The 13,963-nt window shown below is 33.4% G+C and overlaps 2 protein-coding genes and 1 long non-coding RNA gene across 4 annotated transcripts; 2 read left to right on the top strand and 1 right to left on the bottom strand.

The window, feature by feature from the left end:
- Positions 1–641: 641 nt before the first annotated feature.
- On the top strand, positions 642–1,463 carry LOC145628301 (RNA polymerase II C-terminal domain phosphatase-like 4). The gene has a single exon (XM_081680591.1). It carries the CDS (start codon positions 642–644, stop codon positions 1,461–1,463), a length of 822 nt encoding a protein of 273 aa, XP_081536717.1.
- An 862-nt stretch (positions 1,464–2,325) lies between these two features.
- LOC145627452 (uncharacterized) lies at positions 2,326–4,892 on the bottom strand. 2 transcript variants are annotated; one of them, XR_014111392.1, is made up of 5 exons: positions 3,811–3,966; positions 3,491–3,604; positions 3,146–3,392; positions 2,886–3,052; positions 2,326–2,763 (listed from the first exon to the last, which is right to left on the bottom strand). It is a non-coding gene; the product is annotated as an uncharacterized LOC145627452 (long non-coding RNA). The 2 variants fall into 2 exon arrangements; XR_014111391.1 differs by lacking the exon at positions 3,811–3,966 and adding an exon at positions 4,810–4,892 and having other exon boundaries at positions 2,953–3,052; positions 3,146–3,604.
- Positions 4,893–11,059: 6,167 nt separating this feature from the next.
- Positions 11,060–13,795, top strand: LOC145628300 (receptor-like protein 6). The gene has a single exon (XM_081680590.1). The coding sequence runs from the start codon at positions 11,060–11,062 to the stop codon at positions 13,793–13,795; it is 2,736 nt and encodes a 911-aa protein (XP_081536716.1).
- The last annotated feature ends 168 nt before the right edge of the window (positions 13,796–13,963 follow it).

Genomic DNA, 13,963 nt, shown 5'->3' with positions numbered 1-13,963 from the left:
ATTGTCCGGCAATATACTTTAGTGTAAAAGTTTAAATACCGCAAATATTCACAATCAGATCGAAAAAGTATATTGAAACGGAATCATCAATATTTTTTTTTTTTTGAAGCACGGAATTATCAATATCTCATTTCCGAATATATATATATATATATATTTTTTTTTTGTAGATAAAAAAATGTTAATTCTACATGTTGTAATTATCACAACATATTGGCTCTGTTCTCTTCACCTTAAAAAAATAATATTAAGTAAAAATAATTTCAGTTCAGTAAAATTAAAGTTCAGTTCAGTAAAAATAAGTTCAGTTCAGTAAAAATAAGTTCAGTTTAGTAAAAATAATTTCAGTTCAGCAAAATTAATGTGAATCAAACAGGGTCACAGACTAATCTTTATTTATCGATTCCTAAAAAAAAAAAAAAACCTTTGTTTATCGAAAGGATACAAATAATATTTTTATTTATGTTAATTAGCAAATCAATCAAACTATTAAACTTATCAAAACGCTAATAACACAAACCGACTTATTTCATTCAGCTAGTATATAGTACCCTATATATACCTCTTTCCAAAAATTACATTTTCCAAATTAAACTAAAATTCACCCTCTCAAATTCATCAAAAAAAATTCAAAGAAAAACATGGAAGAAATACTAGCAACATTATCAATCGACAAGAAAAACAACAACCAATGCCAACATTTTGCATTCATCAACAATTCATGCGCATGTTGCAAGAAAACCAAGAACAAATGCGATAATCCCACCACCACACAACTCCGTTACATTGATCCTAAACTCTCCCTCACCCTCGACGCCATTCGTCGTGTTCGAGACCGTGATCTCGAAACCTTACTTAAACGCAAGAAGCTTCACTTAGTTCTTGACTTGGACAACACGTTAATTCACACCAAGAAGGTTAACCTAAAGGATCGAAAAAAGAACAAAATGGGTAAAGATGATGACGTGTTCGAGATCTTGGGTGGTGATTGGTTAGTCAAGTTAAGGCCGGGCACGTGTCATTTTCTCGAGCGAGTTAGTACGATGTTCGATTTGTCGATATACACCATGGCGGAACAGTCCTACGCTAGGGAAGTGGGTAAGTTGCTCGAGGCAAATATGGGCGTGTTCGACAATAACTTTTGTTTTACGAGGGTTATTTGTAAGGAGCATGGTACAAAGTCGGATCGAAAGGGGCTTGATGTTGTGTTGTCTTACGAACGGGTTGTTTTGATTGTGGATGATTGTGAAGAGGTTTGGGGTGAACATAAGGCTAATTTGATTCAAATTAAACCCTATAATTTTTTCAATCAGAAATCTCCTTTGGAAGATGATCAAGATCTTGCTAGGGTTTTGGAAGTTTTAAGCACGGTTTATAATGTGTTTTATGATAAAAAGGATAGGAATTTTTCTGGGAAAGATGTTAGGCAAGTTCTTGAAAATGTTCGAGATCAATTCGATTGATCAGTATTTGTTGAATGATTAGCAAAGTGCTTTTTGGGTATCGAGTAAGGGTTCGTTCGGCATCAATGTAGTGATTTTGGATGTATGGCTTTCGGTATTTCTCATACAATCCACCAAATTTTCCTTTATTGTTTAATGTTTAGTAATTTTGTTCATTTCATTGTCGATTTTAGGGTTTATCTTTTCCCCAATTCTACGGGTTGTAAGTTGGATGTTTTTGTCTAATTGTGAATCCTAGAACAATTTCAATTTCAGTATGTTCATTGTAAAGTTGCAGTAGTTGTCCGTCTAAGTCTTCTGTTTTTATTTTCTAATTCTATGTTTGTTATTTTAAGTCATTTACTATACTTGTAATCACTTTTTTTTTTCTTTGAAATATATACTTGTAATCACTTGATTGAAGCTAAATATGAAGGTAGGAACAATGAAAATACGGATGAAAATGATGTTAAAGACGAGCATATTGGAGCATTTTGGATATAGAATGAACATGTTGAGCATGTTCACATCGTCGAATGGCTGAATTTGAGTTTGTTTGGAAAATAGCTAGTGAGAAAAGGCCAATGTGTAGGCATGTAGCCAAATCAATGCTTAGAGTTCGCAAGAATACATTGGAGTATACAACATTGTTGTATTTTATGTACAAAAATAAGTCGTAATATCACAAGAATTGTGTTACAGAGTATTACATATGAGATTATTAATACTCCTATTGAATATGATCACATTGTATGTACATACATAAACACGAAAAATGTGTAGTATCAATAACAGGGAATTTTAATGCTGCTGTGAAATGTGAATTGGTATATCATCAATTCATCCCTAATGTCTGCCTGCCTGCCGGTTGAATGCTACTAGCCAATATAATTCACAAGTCATTTAACAGAAAATTCAGAACATACAAGAGAACAATGATCTGTAAAAACAACCAAACCATGAAAATGTCACAAAGGGACGGAGAGAATAGCATTCTATTTTCCTAGTCTGAGTACTGACCCGGCTCGCCAGGCCTAAGTATCTTATATTTTCCAGGACTCGTCAAATGCACAATTGTAGATCCTGCACGACCCATTGGAAGCTCACCAGTCACCACCATCAAACACATGCACAATGCTGCCAGAGGTTTTCAAAGTCTTTCACATAGACACTGCTAAGATGCCCACTCAAGTTTGCACTAGCAGAGCTAAAGTGCTTCCATTACCTCGAGCAATTATCCTAATGAAATTAGTATCAGGCACTTGATCACCAATGCTATCTAATCCCGGGTTTAGTGACTTCTCAGGATTACTCAAATCACCTGAAATAAAAAGACTTAACAGTTATTCGTTATATATCAGTTTAATCTGATGAAATCATGTAACCCACAACAAGCTTCTCTGCTTCTAAGTAGTATCAATACTTGTGTATATAAAATAATACAGAGCAAGCGTGTACCCAGCTTCAGCAAATCAAATTGTAAAGACAAACTCAGAAATGAGGCAAGAACCTCATCTTAGCACTAAAGTCACGGGGCCAGGAAGGAGAGCGTCAAACAAAGTTTCTGGCAGATGATCTGTAACAGCAAACCGCTTTTAAGTCTGAAAGGACTGAAACATCACCAACACAAATGGCAAGAGGGATTGTGAGTTTACGCCCTTTGATTTCATTAATTCTGTTTCCAACTTACAACAAGAGCTTACCAAGCATCACAAGCAAAACTATAAATAGTATCAGTGGGAACTGCAATGACTTTCCCTGGTTTAAGTGATGGAATCCCCTCCTTTGCAAACTCATAGTTCCTGGTAGAACAACCCCATTCTCATTCCTCAAAGTATCATCATAACTTTTCAAACCAAGAGAAACACTCGCACAAATCCCAGCAAAGTTCTGATGCTGCTGCTTCAAACACACGTATCCTAGTCTGGGCAGTCCTGGAAGCCAGCAGGCCTGATATAAGGTAAAGTTTTGAGGAAAAGGGTATAAAACATACACACCAGCTGCATACTTCATGCTGTATAGGAGAGTAAAGACTAAAGAGTACATACCTTTATACGCGAAAACAGGATTTCAAAGAACTTCAAGAGAGGATAATCTCTAAGTTATCCTTGTTGAAATGCCCATGTCCCTTCTTTTGCTAATCAGCAGTCAACCATTTGAACCTAGAGAATGCTACCATGTTAGATGAGACCATAAGTATTCTCCTAGAATACAATATTGATTCGCCAAAAAAGCAAGTAAAGAACAATGAAGGCACTTGGGTTGGAAGGGGACAGTTCAAAAATATTAACCATAGATTCAGGCTCTCAATAGAATTACCAAAAACAAAGAAAAGAAAAGGTGCTTTAAGACTATTTTAGCATGTCACCTTTTGGTGTAACTTAGCAACTGTAAGGTGTAAGCTACAACCTCAACTGCCGTTTAAAATTATTTCCATCAATCTAGCTTGATATTCAACAACATTGGTGTCTTCGTCATACTTTTTCCAACCATCAATTTAATTAGGGCCGTCTTGGATAAATTTGATCCTAAAACATTACGGGAATGTAACTAATTTAACACCCAAAATAGTATATATGACTATTACTAATTTGTAAATGCAGCTTACACCACAAAATTCGACATACTACCACTCTTGTGATTTTTCCAGGCATTTAAGAACACACAACTCAAAAACAAACTCGATAACGGTATACATTTGCCTATTACATCACAACATACTAACTAACCTAATATTAGTATACAATTGACCAGCTTGCCATGGAATGTAGTTATAAACAACCCATAAGCCTACTAAAAGCCCATAATTTTATCATTTCGAGGGATTTTTCATCAGTGATGCTACAAAATATTTGCATAAATTAATAAGATTTCTATTTCAACCCTTTCCCCCCTTTTTTCTAATAATGCAAAATCAATCTAAATGAATCCCACATTATCAGAATTTCCATTGTCTACAAAGAAAACATACTTGTAAATGTAGAAGTTCATGATCATTTCGCTTGAGTTCCAACTGGGGTTTAGCATTACAATGATATATTTTTACTTAAATCATATCAAATTAAGTAAATTACCATGATTTACAATGAATTTTTTAATGGAATTTTGTTCCAATTTTGGTACATATAAAATAGAAATTAATTGTACAATCAAACAGTTAAAGTGGAATTGTAATTGATAGAGTGACGAATAAATTACAGAGTACAGCCAATAAGCTAAAAAAGATGGAAACTTTTTCAATGGAATCACAACAAGAAGTGGCTTAAATGAGTCAAATTGCAATGAAGTTTAAAAATTAAAAAAGAAATGAATATTAAGATCTTAAGAAGTGTAAGAGAGAAAGAGAAAGAGGAAAAATAAACATTACCTGGGGTTTTAAAATTAGCATGACTGAACAGCAGCGCGATGAGAAACAGAGACAGAAATGCAGAAAGAAGGAGAGGAATAAAGGGTTGTTAATCTGAATTTTCGGTACGTAATATAATATATATGACATGCATTATTAGCATGAATATACCATTTCTTTATCAACAATTCTTTATAGCACTCAAAATTTTCAATATTTTATTTTTTTAAAATACTATGGAGTACGTGTTAATATTTCACTTTGTTTTACTAGTGTTTTTTTTTGTACATACTACAGTACTCAATCCCCAACCCTTCAATTATATGCATTTTTTAATTAAGGGACTACCCCCTAAATAATTTTCACTTCTCTAATCATAAAAAAAAAAACAAAAGTAAAACACGTTTATGTGCAACTGGCCTTACCGAATAACTATTTGCGACAGAATAAAGTATATAACTCCTAGAGCAAGACACTAACCGAGTAATCCGAGTAACCCCTATAACACTAAACGGATAACCTCTATAACTTTGATAAAGTAAACCCCATAATAGATAGCTACATTGTGTGGCCACCGACATAAAAGAGTAAGACCCTATTTTTTGAGCTTCTAAGCAAAGCAGGGAATATCTAATGTATGATTGGTGCACCCGGGTGCACCATGCGCATGGTGCACCCGAAAAGAACATAAGGTATATTTAAAAGAACATGGGCAAAAAAAGAACATTATATATATTTATAAAGAACATGAGCATAATATGTTCTTTAATTTTGATGATTATGTTCTTTGAGTTTGAACTATATGTTCTTTATATTATACAATATGTTCTTTAATGTATGTACATTAAAAAAAAAAAAATCACTCGAGTAACCAGAAAAAAGAACATGTTCTTTAATGTATTATCATGTCCTTTTTGTAAAGACTTTATGTTCTTTGGCCAGAGGTGATCAAAGTTAGAACGGCCCGGGACCCGATTTTGGACGGGTTTTGGGCAGAATTTTTTCGCCCCCAAAATCGGGTCGGACCCAGCCCTTAAATTTAATTTATTGGGCGGGTTTGGGAATGCGTTTTATGCATTTTAGTTGATTTTTTTACTCGACGTACTCGAAAAGCCTGCATGGCCGGACAATTTTGGGCACAATAACTTCGGCCCAAAATTTGGCCCGACCCAAGAAGTGAGCTGATTTTTTAACCTTGGCCCGGCCCACCCAATGATCACCTACATCTTTGTCAAACACGAACATGTTCTTTTTTGTCAAATATAATGTTCTTTAAACACGTTCAACACCTAAATAACCATGAAAAATAACATGTTCTTTTTTTAAAGACTTTATGTTCTTTGTAATGTCATGTTCTTGTCAAACACAAACATATTCTTTTGTCAAACATAGGGAGTATGTTTTTTTTTTCTAACACTAGCATGTTCTTTTTTTTGCCCATGTTCTTTAAAATATGTCTAATGTTCTTTCCGGGTGCACCATGCGCATGGTGCACCCGGGTGCACTATACTATTTTCAGGGAATATCATATGTAGAGCAGGTGTAAGCACGACAGAATAAGTGTAAGCACATTATTAATACTTACTAGAGCAAAGCTAAGCTAGGTTCAACAGAGCCGACCAGTATAAAACCGACCATTGCAGCCCAAGTATATAAGTTACAACATCAAAATCAATTTTCTATATTTTAAATATATTTTTTCTTATATATCCCGTGTATTTTATACGTGAATTAGAAGTAATCAATGTGTGATAATATAATACGGCAGATTATGGTTTTTAAAAATAAAGTGTGACATTTGGAACATTATGGAAGATACATTTAACTTCAAGAGCTTTCTAGTAGATTAATTTTGTTTTCACTCTGTTTTTTGCAATTCGTAGTGCGGTAGAGATTATAACAAAATCTTGTATGGAGGTTTGGTTCATGAAGATTGTAAGCTTTAAGCATGACAAATTTTAACATAAAAAGTCATGGAATAAATATAAATTAATTTAATAATGTGAATTAATTTTTTGGTGCAATCTTTATAATTTTTTATTATTGGATTTCTATTACGATATACTACCTCCGTTTTTTTAGTTGACACGTTTTGAATAACATTATTTACACACTTTTCTTTGACCTGTTTTAATTTGTACTTAATAAAAAATATAGTCATGTGGAATCTTGTGAGATTCGTCATGATATATATTTTCAAAATATCTACTTTTCATAATTTTTGCTTATCGGTAGCTAAAGATATGAATGGTTAAAATTGTGCATTAGCAAATGTGACTAAAGAAACATCAACTAAAAAACGGAGGAAGTATGTATTTTTTGTGCAGTCTTTTTTGTTGTTGTTGTAGTATGTGACCTGTGTGTTAGTTTACTCGCTCTATGTCTTTTGAGTAAGAGTAATAATACAAACCACCTCACCTCGACGTAATGGTTTATATGTGTTTTTTTATTGTTGAGCTCGTCAAAATTCATTAAGGCTCGACAAATTTCGCAAAATATATTGCCAAGAAATCCAATTACACTAAAATGGTAAAATATACTAGTACCACTAGTCACTAAAAAAAAAAAAATTACATTTGCTAAACCGTTTAGATTACGAGTTCAAAACTAATTTACTTGACGAAGTTAGTTTGAAATTGCAAAATGTCAACTTTTCCGTTCATTATGTTCTCATTTTTTGGTTTGTTGTTTGCTGCCAATAATTAAACGATCGATGGAAATTAGCCTATCCTAGTACAAAATAATCTAATTTATAGTTTTATAAAGAGTACTATACCAATATATTACGGAATAATAATTTGATATGAAACAAGCAGTATTGATTTCGATTTCACATTAAAATGTAAAATTACAACAACTAATTGATCGATTTATAACTTATAATTAAGTTACTAATACCGCACACAACTAACATCATATTAGGATTTGAAATTTGAATAATAATAACAATACTAACAACTCATCACATGAGTCATCAGTCTAATAGTAATTTATTCAGGCCCATTTCAAATGCGAAGTATATATTTTTGCTAAATTATAGAGTTATCAAAATTGAATTTAAAGTTGATCAGGCCACAAGAAGGTACCCATAGCAAAGCTCCTCTTCTCATCAAGGCTACCCTTGACATGATTCTCAAGTCCATATTGCCTTAGTAGCATATCTACACGTCGTTCCTCCATCTTCTCGTAATCTTCCTTTGTATACCTCGGATAATGAAGAGGCATTTGAAAATCTTCTGTTATCCCATCGCTCTTAGTATTATAAGGTTTCTCAGTATCTATTGATTTTTTACGATCTTTAAGGTCGTGGTTTGGGTACACAACGGATTGTGTTATGAGGTGAGGCATAGCATAATTGACTACCCAATTCATTGCCATAACTCTTTGGAAAAATAGAAGGTGAAGATTTTTGAGAGGATTGTTTTAAACCAAGTTAGAAGAGAGAAATGGCTCTTATTTATAGAGGAGGTGAGTTGTTACAATTAATTATTAGGGCATGACTTGTATTGTGTGAGTTGTTTTCCATCACAAGATATTTTTCATTTTTTGATATAATAATAATTGCTTGAAATGCAAGTAATAAATTGTATGATATTTATTCAATTATTATAATAATATAAAATTGATATAATTGTATATACAGTGTATTCTATGGTTGGTTTATGATCAAGTCACAAGTGTGACAGCTAGAGTTATGGGAGATGGCCTGGAAATTATTGAGTGTTGGAAACTTATTATTCAGGCGGTTTTATGTTTGTCAATTGTGACATAAAATTGTGTAAATATTAATTTAAATTGACGTTTGCGTGTGAATTCTCGTGACAACTTTTTTATGTTCATACTTGAAACGGTGAAATATACTTCAAGTGATTCTAGATTATTCTTCTGTGTTTCCCATGCTTGTTGGCCAATTTACTAGTTATGGAAGATTGGAAGTAGTTGCAAGTTTTGAACATCCTAAAAACGCCAACCGTACGTATTTGCATATCGTGGCACGCGGATGTTGGACTATAAAATAAGGGTCAATGTTGGTTTCAATAAAATAATTTATTATCATACTTAAATATTTAGAGATAGAGAATTTCTCTAAATTTTGAACTTTTAAATTATTTAGGGTCTGTTTATATTTAATGAATTGAATTGAATTGAACTGAATTGATTGGAACTGAACTGAGCTGAAATGAATATTTTATGAGAGAAGGAAATTAGGAGCTTGGTTGAACTTAACTTATTGAAGCTATACTGAATTGAACTGAAATTAAGCTGAAGTGAACAGACCCTTACTACAACATTTCTTTTGGTTGGGATAGAGAAGCGAAATCTCTCACAAATCCCACATTTGAGTTAGTAGGAATGACACTTTATGAATGGGAAAAAGGGTAAGGGAATTCTCATCCCAAAGTGCCAGCCTAAAACATATATAACCTTCTATAATGGTATGTAAGATGTTAATTATCATAATTAAATAATTCGAAATATAAGAGAAAATATTGTTGTAATATTGGTTGGAGATACTAAAGATTTTTGAAGAATAAGTATATATGGTGTTCTTAATTTTCAGGTGTAGTTTACGACATGCATGGAGTTAAGTATGTTCTTCCTAGAGTATAAGGGTTTGAACTTGGCTACTTTAGTGCAAATTAAAAACTAGATCTAAGCTCACTTTACATAATGATTGTTATATACACATACACCCGCCCCGGGTGTATGGTACATCAAGGTGTTTTTTTTTTTTTTTTTTTTTTTTTTTTTTTTTTGCTTATTTTACTAAAAATGTTTAATGAGCAAAAAATAATTTCTGGTGCATCCTACACCCGGGTGTATATAAATATTTTCAACACTTAATTATAAATAATATATCTTGATTTTTACTCTAATTGAAATGTATGGTATACAATACACTCAAACGACCCCTTTACCACCTTAGTTTGTCAATAATTAATAAGTGGTTTAGATCTAAAAACATGAAACAAATTTAATATTTGAGGTGGACTGTACGTCTTTTATTAATAAAGACCATTAAGCGGCAATTATGGTGATAAAGAAGAAATTTGGTGGATAACAGACGAATAATATAATGTCAAGTTAGGTGATTTTAGCATATGTTTACATCGTATATATTAAAATACTTAAAATCATAATTAAAATAAAAGTGAACTAACATTTGCTATTAGTCTATAACTAGTTTAAGTCATGTGCAATGCACGGTTATTATTAAATTTTATAAAGAGTTATTGCATTGAATTTTATAAAAAAATTAAACTCATAATACTAATTCAAAAATAAATATAACTTTAATTTTATATGTAAATCTATTAATGTCAAGATTAGTGACACTTAAACTTGATTTAAAAAAAAAAAAAGGACTTTGAAGTTTTTATTTTTTGTAAAAAAATTCTAAGGATAGTACCCGCACATGCTGGGTTAGTATTGATACGACTTTTAAGAGTAGAAAATAAAGTGTGTATAAATATATATCGTAACAAAATGATTTTATTTTTAATTGAATTAAACATTATTGCAAAAGTAACAAAATTGGAAGAAAAAAAAGTTAATAGTATTATCAAAGACTAAAATAATATATAGCAGTATTGTTTAGTAATAATTACCTCATTTTTTTTACAAAAATAATACCAAATAAAAGACTACTTATATGTAAAAATATATTAGTTCATTGGGTTTGTATGGAGAATTATTATTGTTAAGAATTTTAATTGAAAGAAAGATATTTTAAACTACTATAAAATGACTTCCTTAAAGAATCTGCGTAAAAACGGAAAGTAAAATGGACGGGAAAATTGTTAATGAGATTGTGACAAGTGTCATTTTAGATTCGCTTTTAGTATAAGTTAATTGATAATATCAAATTTTATGATACATAATCCAAAAAGGTTACATTATTCGTTTCATGATCATTAATAATTTAATTACTTACTCCATATATAAAAAATTTGCTAAAATACAATTTTTATAAGCCTAGTATAACTTAAAATACAATGTCTCATTGACTTAAGCATTCAGAATTGACACTTTAACCATAATACAGTATTAATTTAAACTAATTATTAACTAATTTAATTATAACGAAAATGTAGATTCTACAGTCTTTACATACAGACCTTCCTTTGAATTTCATGTACATTATTTTTATCCTAAGTTTACATTGCTTTATCTAATATCTTGTCCATCTTACTCTAGTATTAATTAGCACTATAATCATACAATTAATCAAGTCATTAGCAACTTTCTTAGCTAGACACATCAACTTACAATGGCTTTGTTGTTGTGCTTCTACTTCTTCTTGCTATGCAATGCTTTAACTTTTGTACTCGTTTCTTCCTCGTTCGATTTCTCTAATACCTCTTACTCATCACACTTCATGTGTCACAACGACGATTACAATGCATTGCTTCGATTTAAAGAGTCCTTTGTCTCGGATAGCATGGGTGTAACATCATCTTGGCAGAGGAATACTGATTGTTGTGAATGGCAAGGAATAACATGTCATTTAACAAATTTTCGTGTGATTTCACTCGACATTAGCAATGGTGGCATCATTAGTAGTGTTATCGAAGCTAACAACACCCTCTTCGATCTCCATCACCTTAAGAGCCTTAACCTTGCCTATAATTACTTCTCATCATCTCTTATTTCACCTAAATTTGCACACTTTTTGTCCTTGAAACACCTTAATCTTTCGGGTTCATTTTTTAGTGGTGAAGTCCCTCTTGAAATAGGCCAACTATCTCGATTAAGAACCCTTGATCTTTCATGGAATACTCTTCGAATGCCAAGCTTCAAGACAATCATGAGCAATTTAACAGAGTTGAGACGACTTGATCTTGGTGACACTACCTTTGATTCGATAGTATTTCCATCGATCACTAACTTATCTTCGTTAACATACTTAAACTTACGTAGTTGCCAGTTAGAAGAGGAACTTCCTATTGATATTCTCAACCTACCCAACTTAGAGTACCTTGATGTTGGAGTAAACAATGATGTTTACTCCAATTTCGCGCTATATAACTGGACAAGTCCCCTGCAGTACTTGGACCTTTCCTTTGTCAATTTCTCTTCGAAACTTCCATCATCACCCGGTCATGCTCAATACAATCTTCTGAGAGTGTTGCGACTACCAGGCTGTGGTTTCCATGGACCCGTCCCAGCTTGGGTGTGGAACATTCCTAGGTTGGAAGTCGTCGTGTTAGTCAACAACCAGTTCACAGGTGTTTTAGGTGAGTACCTTCTTAGTATTACTAGTTCGAGTTTGGAATATCTTGATTTTCGTTCTAACAAATTCACTGGCAATGTTAACTTGTATGACATATTTTCTAAGCTCCCACGCCTTATGGGACTTCTTTTATCAGATAACGCGCTATCAGTGAGCACCACAGGAACTGATACTCGTGTTGATCTGACCGCCTTCCCCTGGCCTGAAATATCTGTTTTAGCACTTTCTTCTTGCAATTTAACTGAATTCCCTGAAATATTACAGAATCAAACCCTCTTGCAAGATTTAGACTTGTCCAAAAACAATATTCGAGGTGAAATTCCTCAGTGGATTTTCCAAGTAGGGAATAACATCTTAGAATATCTAGACCTTTCTCACAACTTTTTGACAGGAAGTCTAGCAAACCTTCCTTGGAACAATTTGTTGTTTATCGATGTCAGTTCTAATCTGCTACACGGTCCACTTCCATTACCATCCGCCACCACTTTCTGGTTCGCCACTTCAAATAACAACTTCACAGGCGTAATTGATCCTTCAATATGCACATTAACTTCCCTTAGACTTCTTGATTTGTCTAATAACAGCTTAGGTGGTGAATTCCCACATTGTTTGGGAAATATCAGTGATGACCTTGTCGTGTTGAATCTAGGCTCGAATAACATTCATGGATCCCTACCTTCAACTTTTTCCAAGTGCAGTAGCTTGCAGTTTCTAGACTTGAGCAGCAACTTGCTGCAGGGGTTGGTGCCGCGGTCTTTGGCCAACTGCACAAACTTACAGTTGGTGAATCTTAGAAGCAACCAGTTAAAGGATGAATTTCCGTATTGGTTGCATACTCTACCTCAGATTCAAGTCCTGGATATGAGCTCCAACAGGCTCAATGGCTCTATAACAGACTCAAAAGCAGAACGCGGCCTTTTTCCCATGCTGCAGATCCTCGACCTCTCTGGTAACAATTTCAGAGGAAAAATACCAGCAACATATATAAGAAGTTTTCGAGCAATGATGAATATCAGTGTGTACAGTGGGAGTGGTAGTCCTAAGTACATGGGGGCACCAGTAAGCAACTCACTTCGCGATGGATATAATTACTCCATTGTACTGTCATTTGGTGGTGTAGATAGAAGATATGAGAAGATCATCACCACACTCGCGACTTTTGATCTGTCAAACAATGTATTCAGTGGTGAGATTCCTGATTGTATCGGGGAGTTGGTCTCAATACACGGCCTTAACCTCTCACACAACCGCCTTACAAGACACCTCCCTGTATCATTAGGCAACTTGAAGCTGCTCAACTCAATGGACCTTTCTGACAATATGTTCACAGGAAAAATCCCTGAAGAGTTTGGAAGTTTAACATCTTTAGGAGTCTTCAATGTATCAGACAACCAGCTGGTGGGACCGATTCCTCATGTAAACAACTTCAATACATTTTCAGAGGATTCCTACAGGGGAAACCTTGGATTATATGGATTCCCACTGTCAAACCGAGGAGGAGATGGACAGTTAAAACCTGAAGATGAGTCTGACGACAGTAATGAAGACGACTTCAGAGATGAAGCAGGCTTATTATCAGAATGGGAAATCATACTGATGGGGTATGGTTGTGGTACAGTTGTAGGGATGGCATGGGGATACTATATGCTGTCAATCGGAAAGCCGTTTTGGCTAGCAAAACTAGCTTTCATGATGGAGCTTGCTGCATTACAGTTTTCTGAAAGGCATTTTGGCAGAAGAAGAAGAAGGAGAAGTGTGACAAGGAGGAACTAATTGATCAAATAAACTAGTACTTTGTAAAATAAATGGACTGATTTTTATGTTTTCTTTCTTGTTCCTGTACTAGATTGATCATTTCTTGTAATTTTTTTGCTAGTAAATTGTAACTAGAATGAATAGATTTGTTTTTGTGTAGCAAACTGATCAAGTACTCCGTATAAT

The sequence above is a fragment of the Chenopodium album genome, chromosome 4 (assembly GCF_948465745.1).
Source record: "Chenopodium album chromosome 4, dcCheAlbu1.1, whole genome shotgun sequence".
Lineage (NCBI taxonomy): Eukaryota > Viridiplantae > Streptophyta > Magnoliopsida > Caryophyllales > Amaranthaceae > Chenopodium > Chenopodium album.
This window is presented reverse-complemented; position numbering and strand designations above follow the sequence as displayed.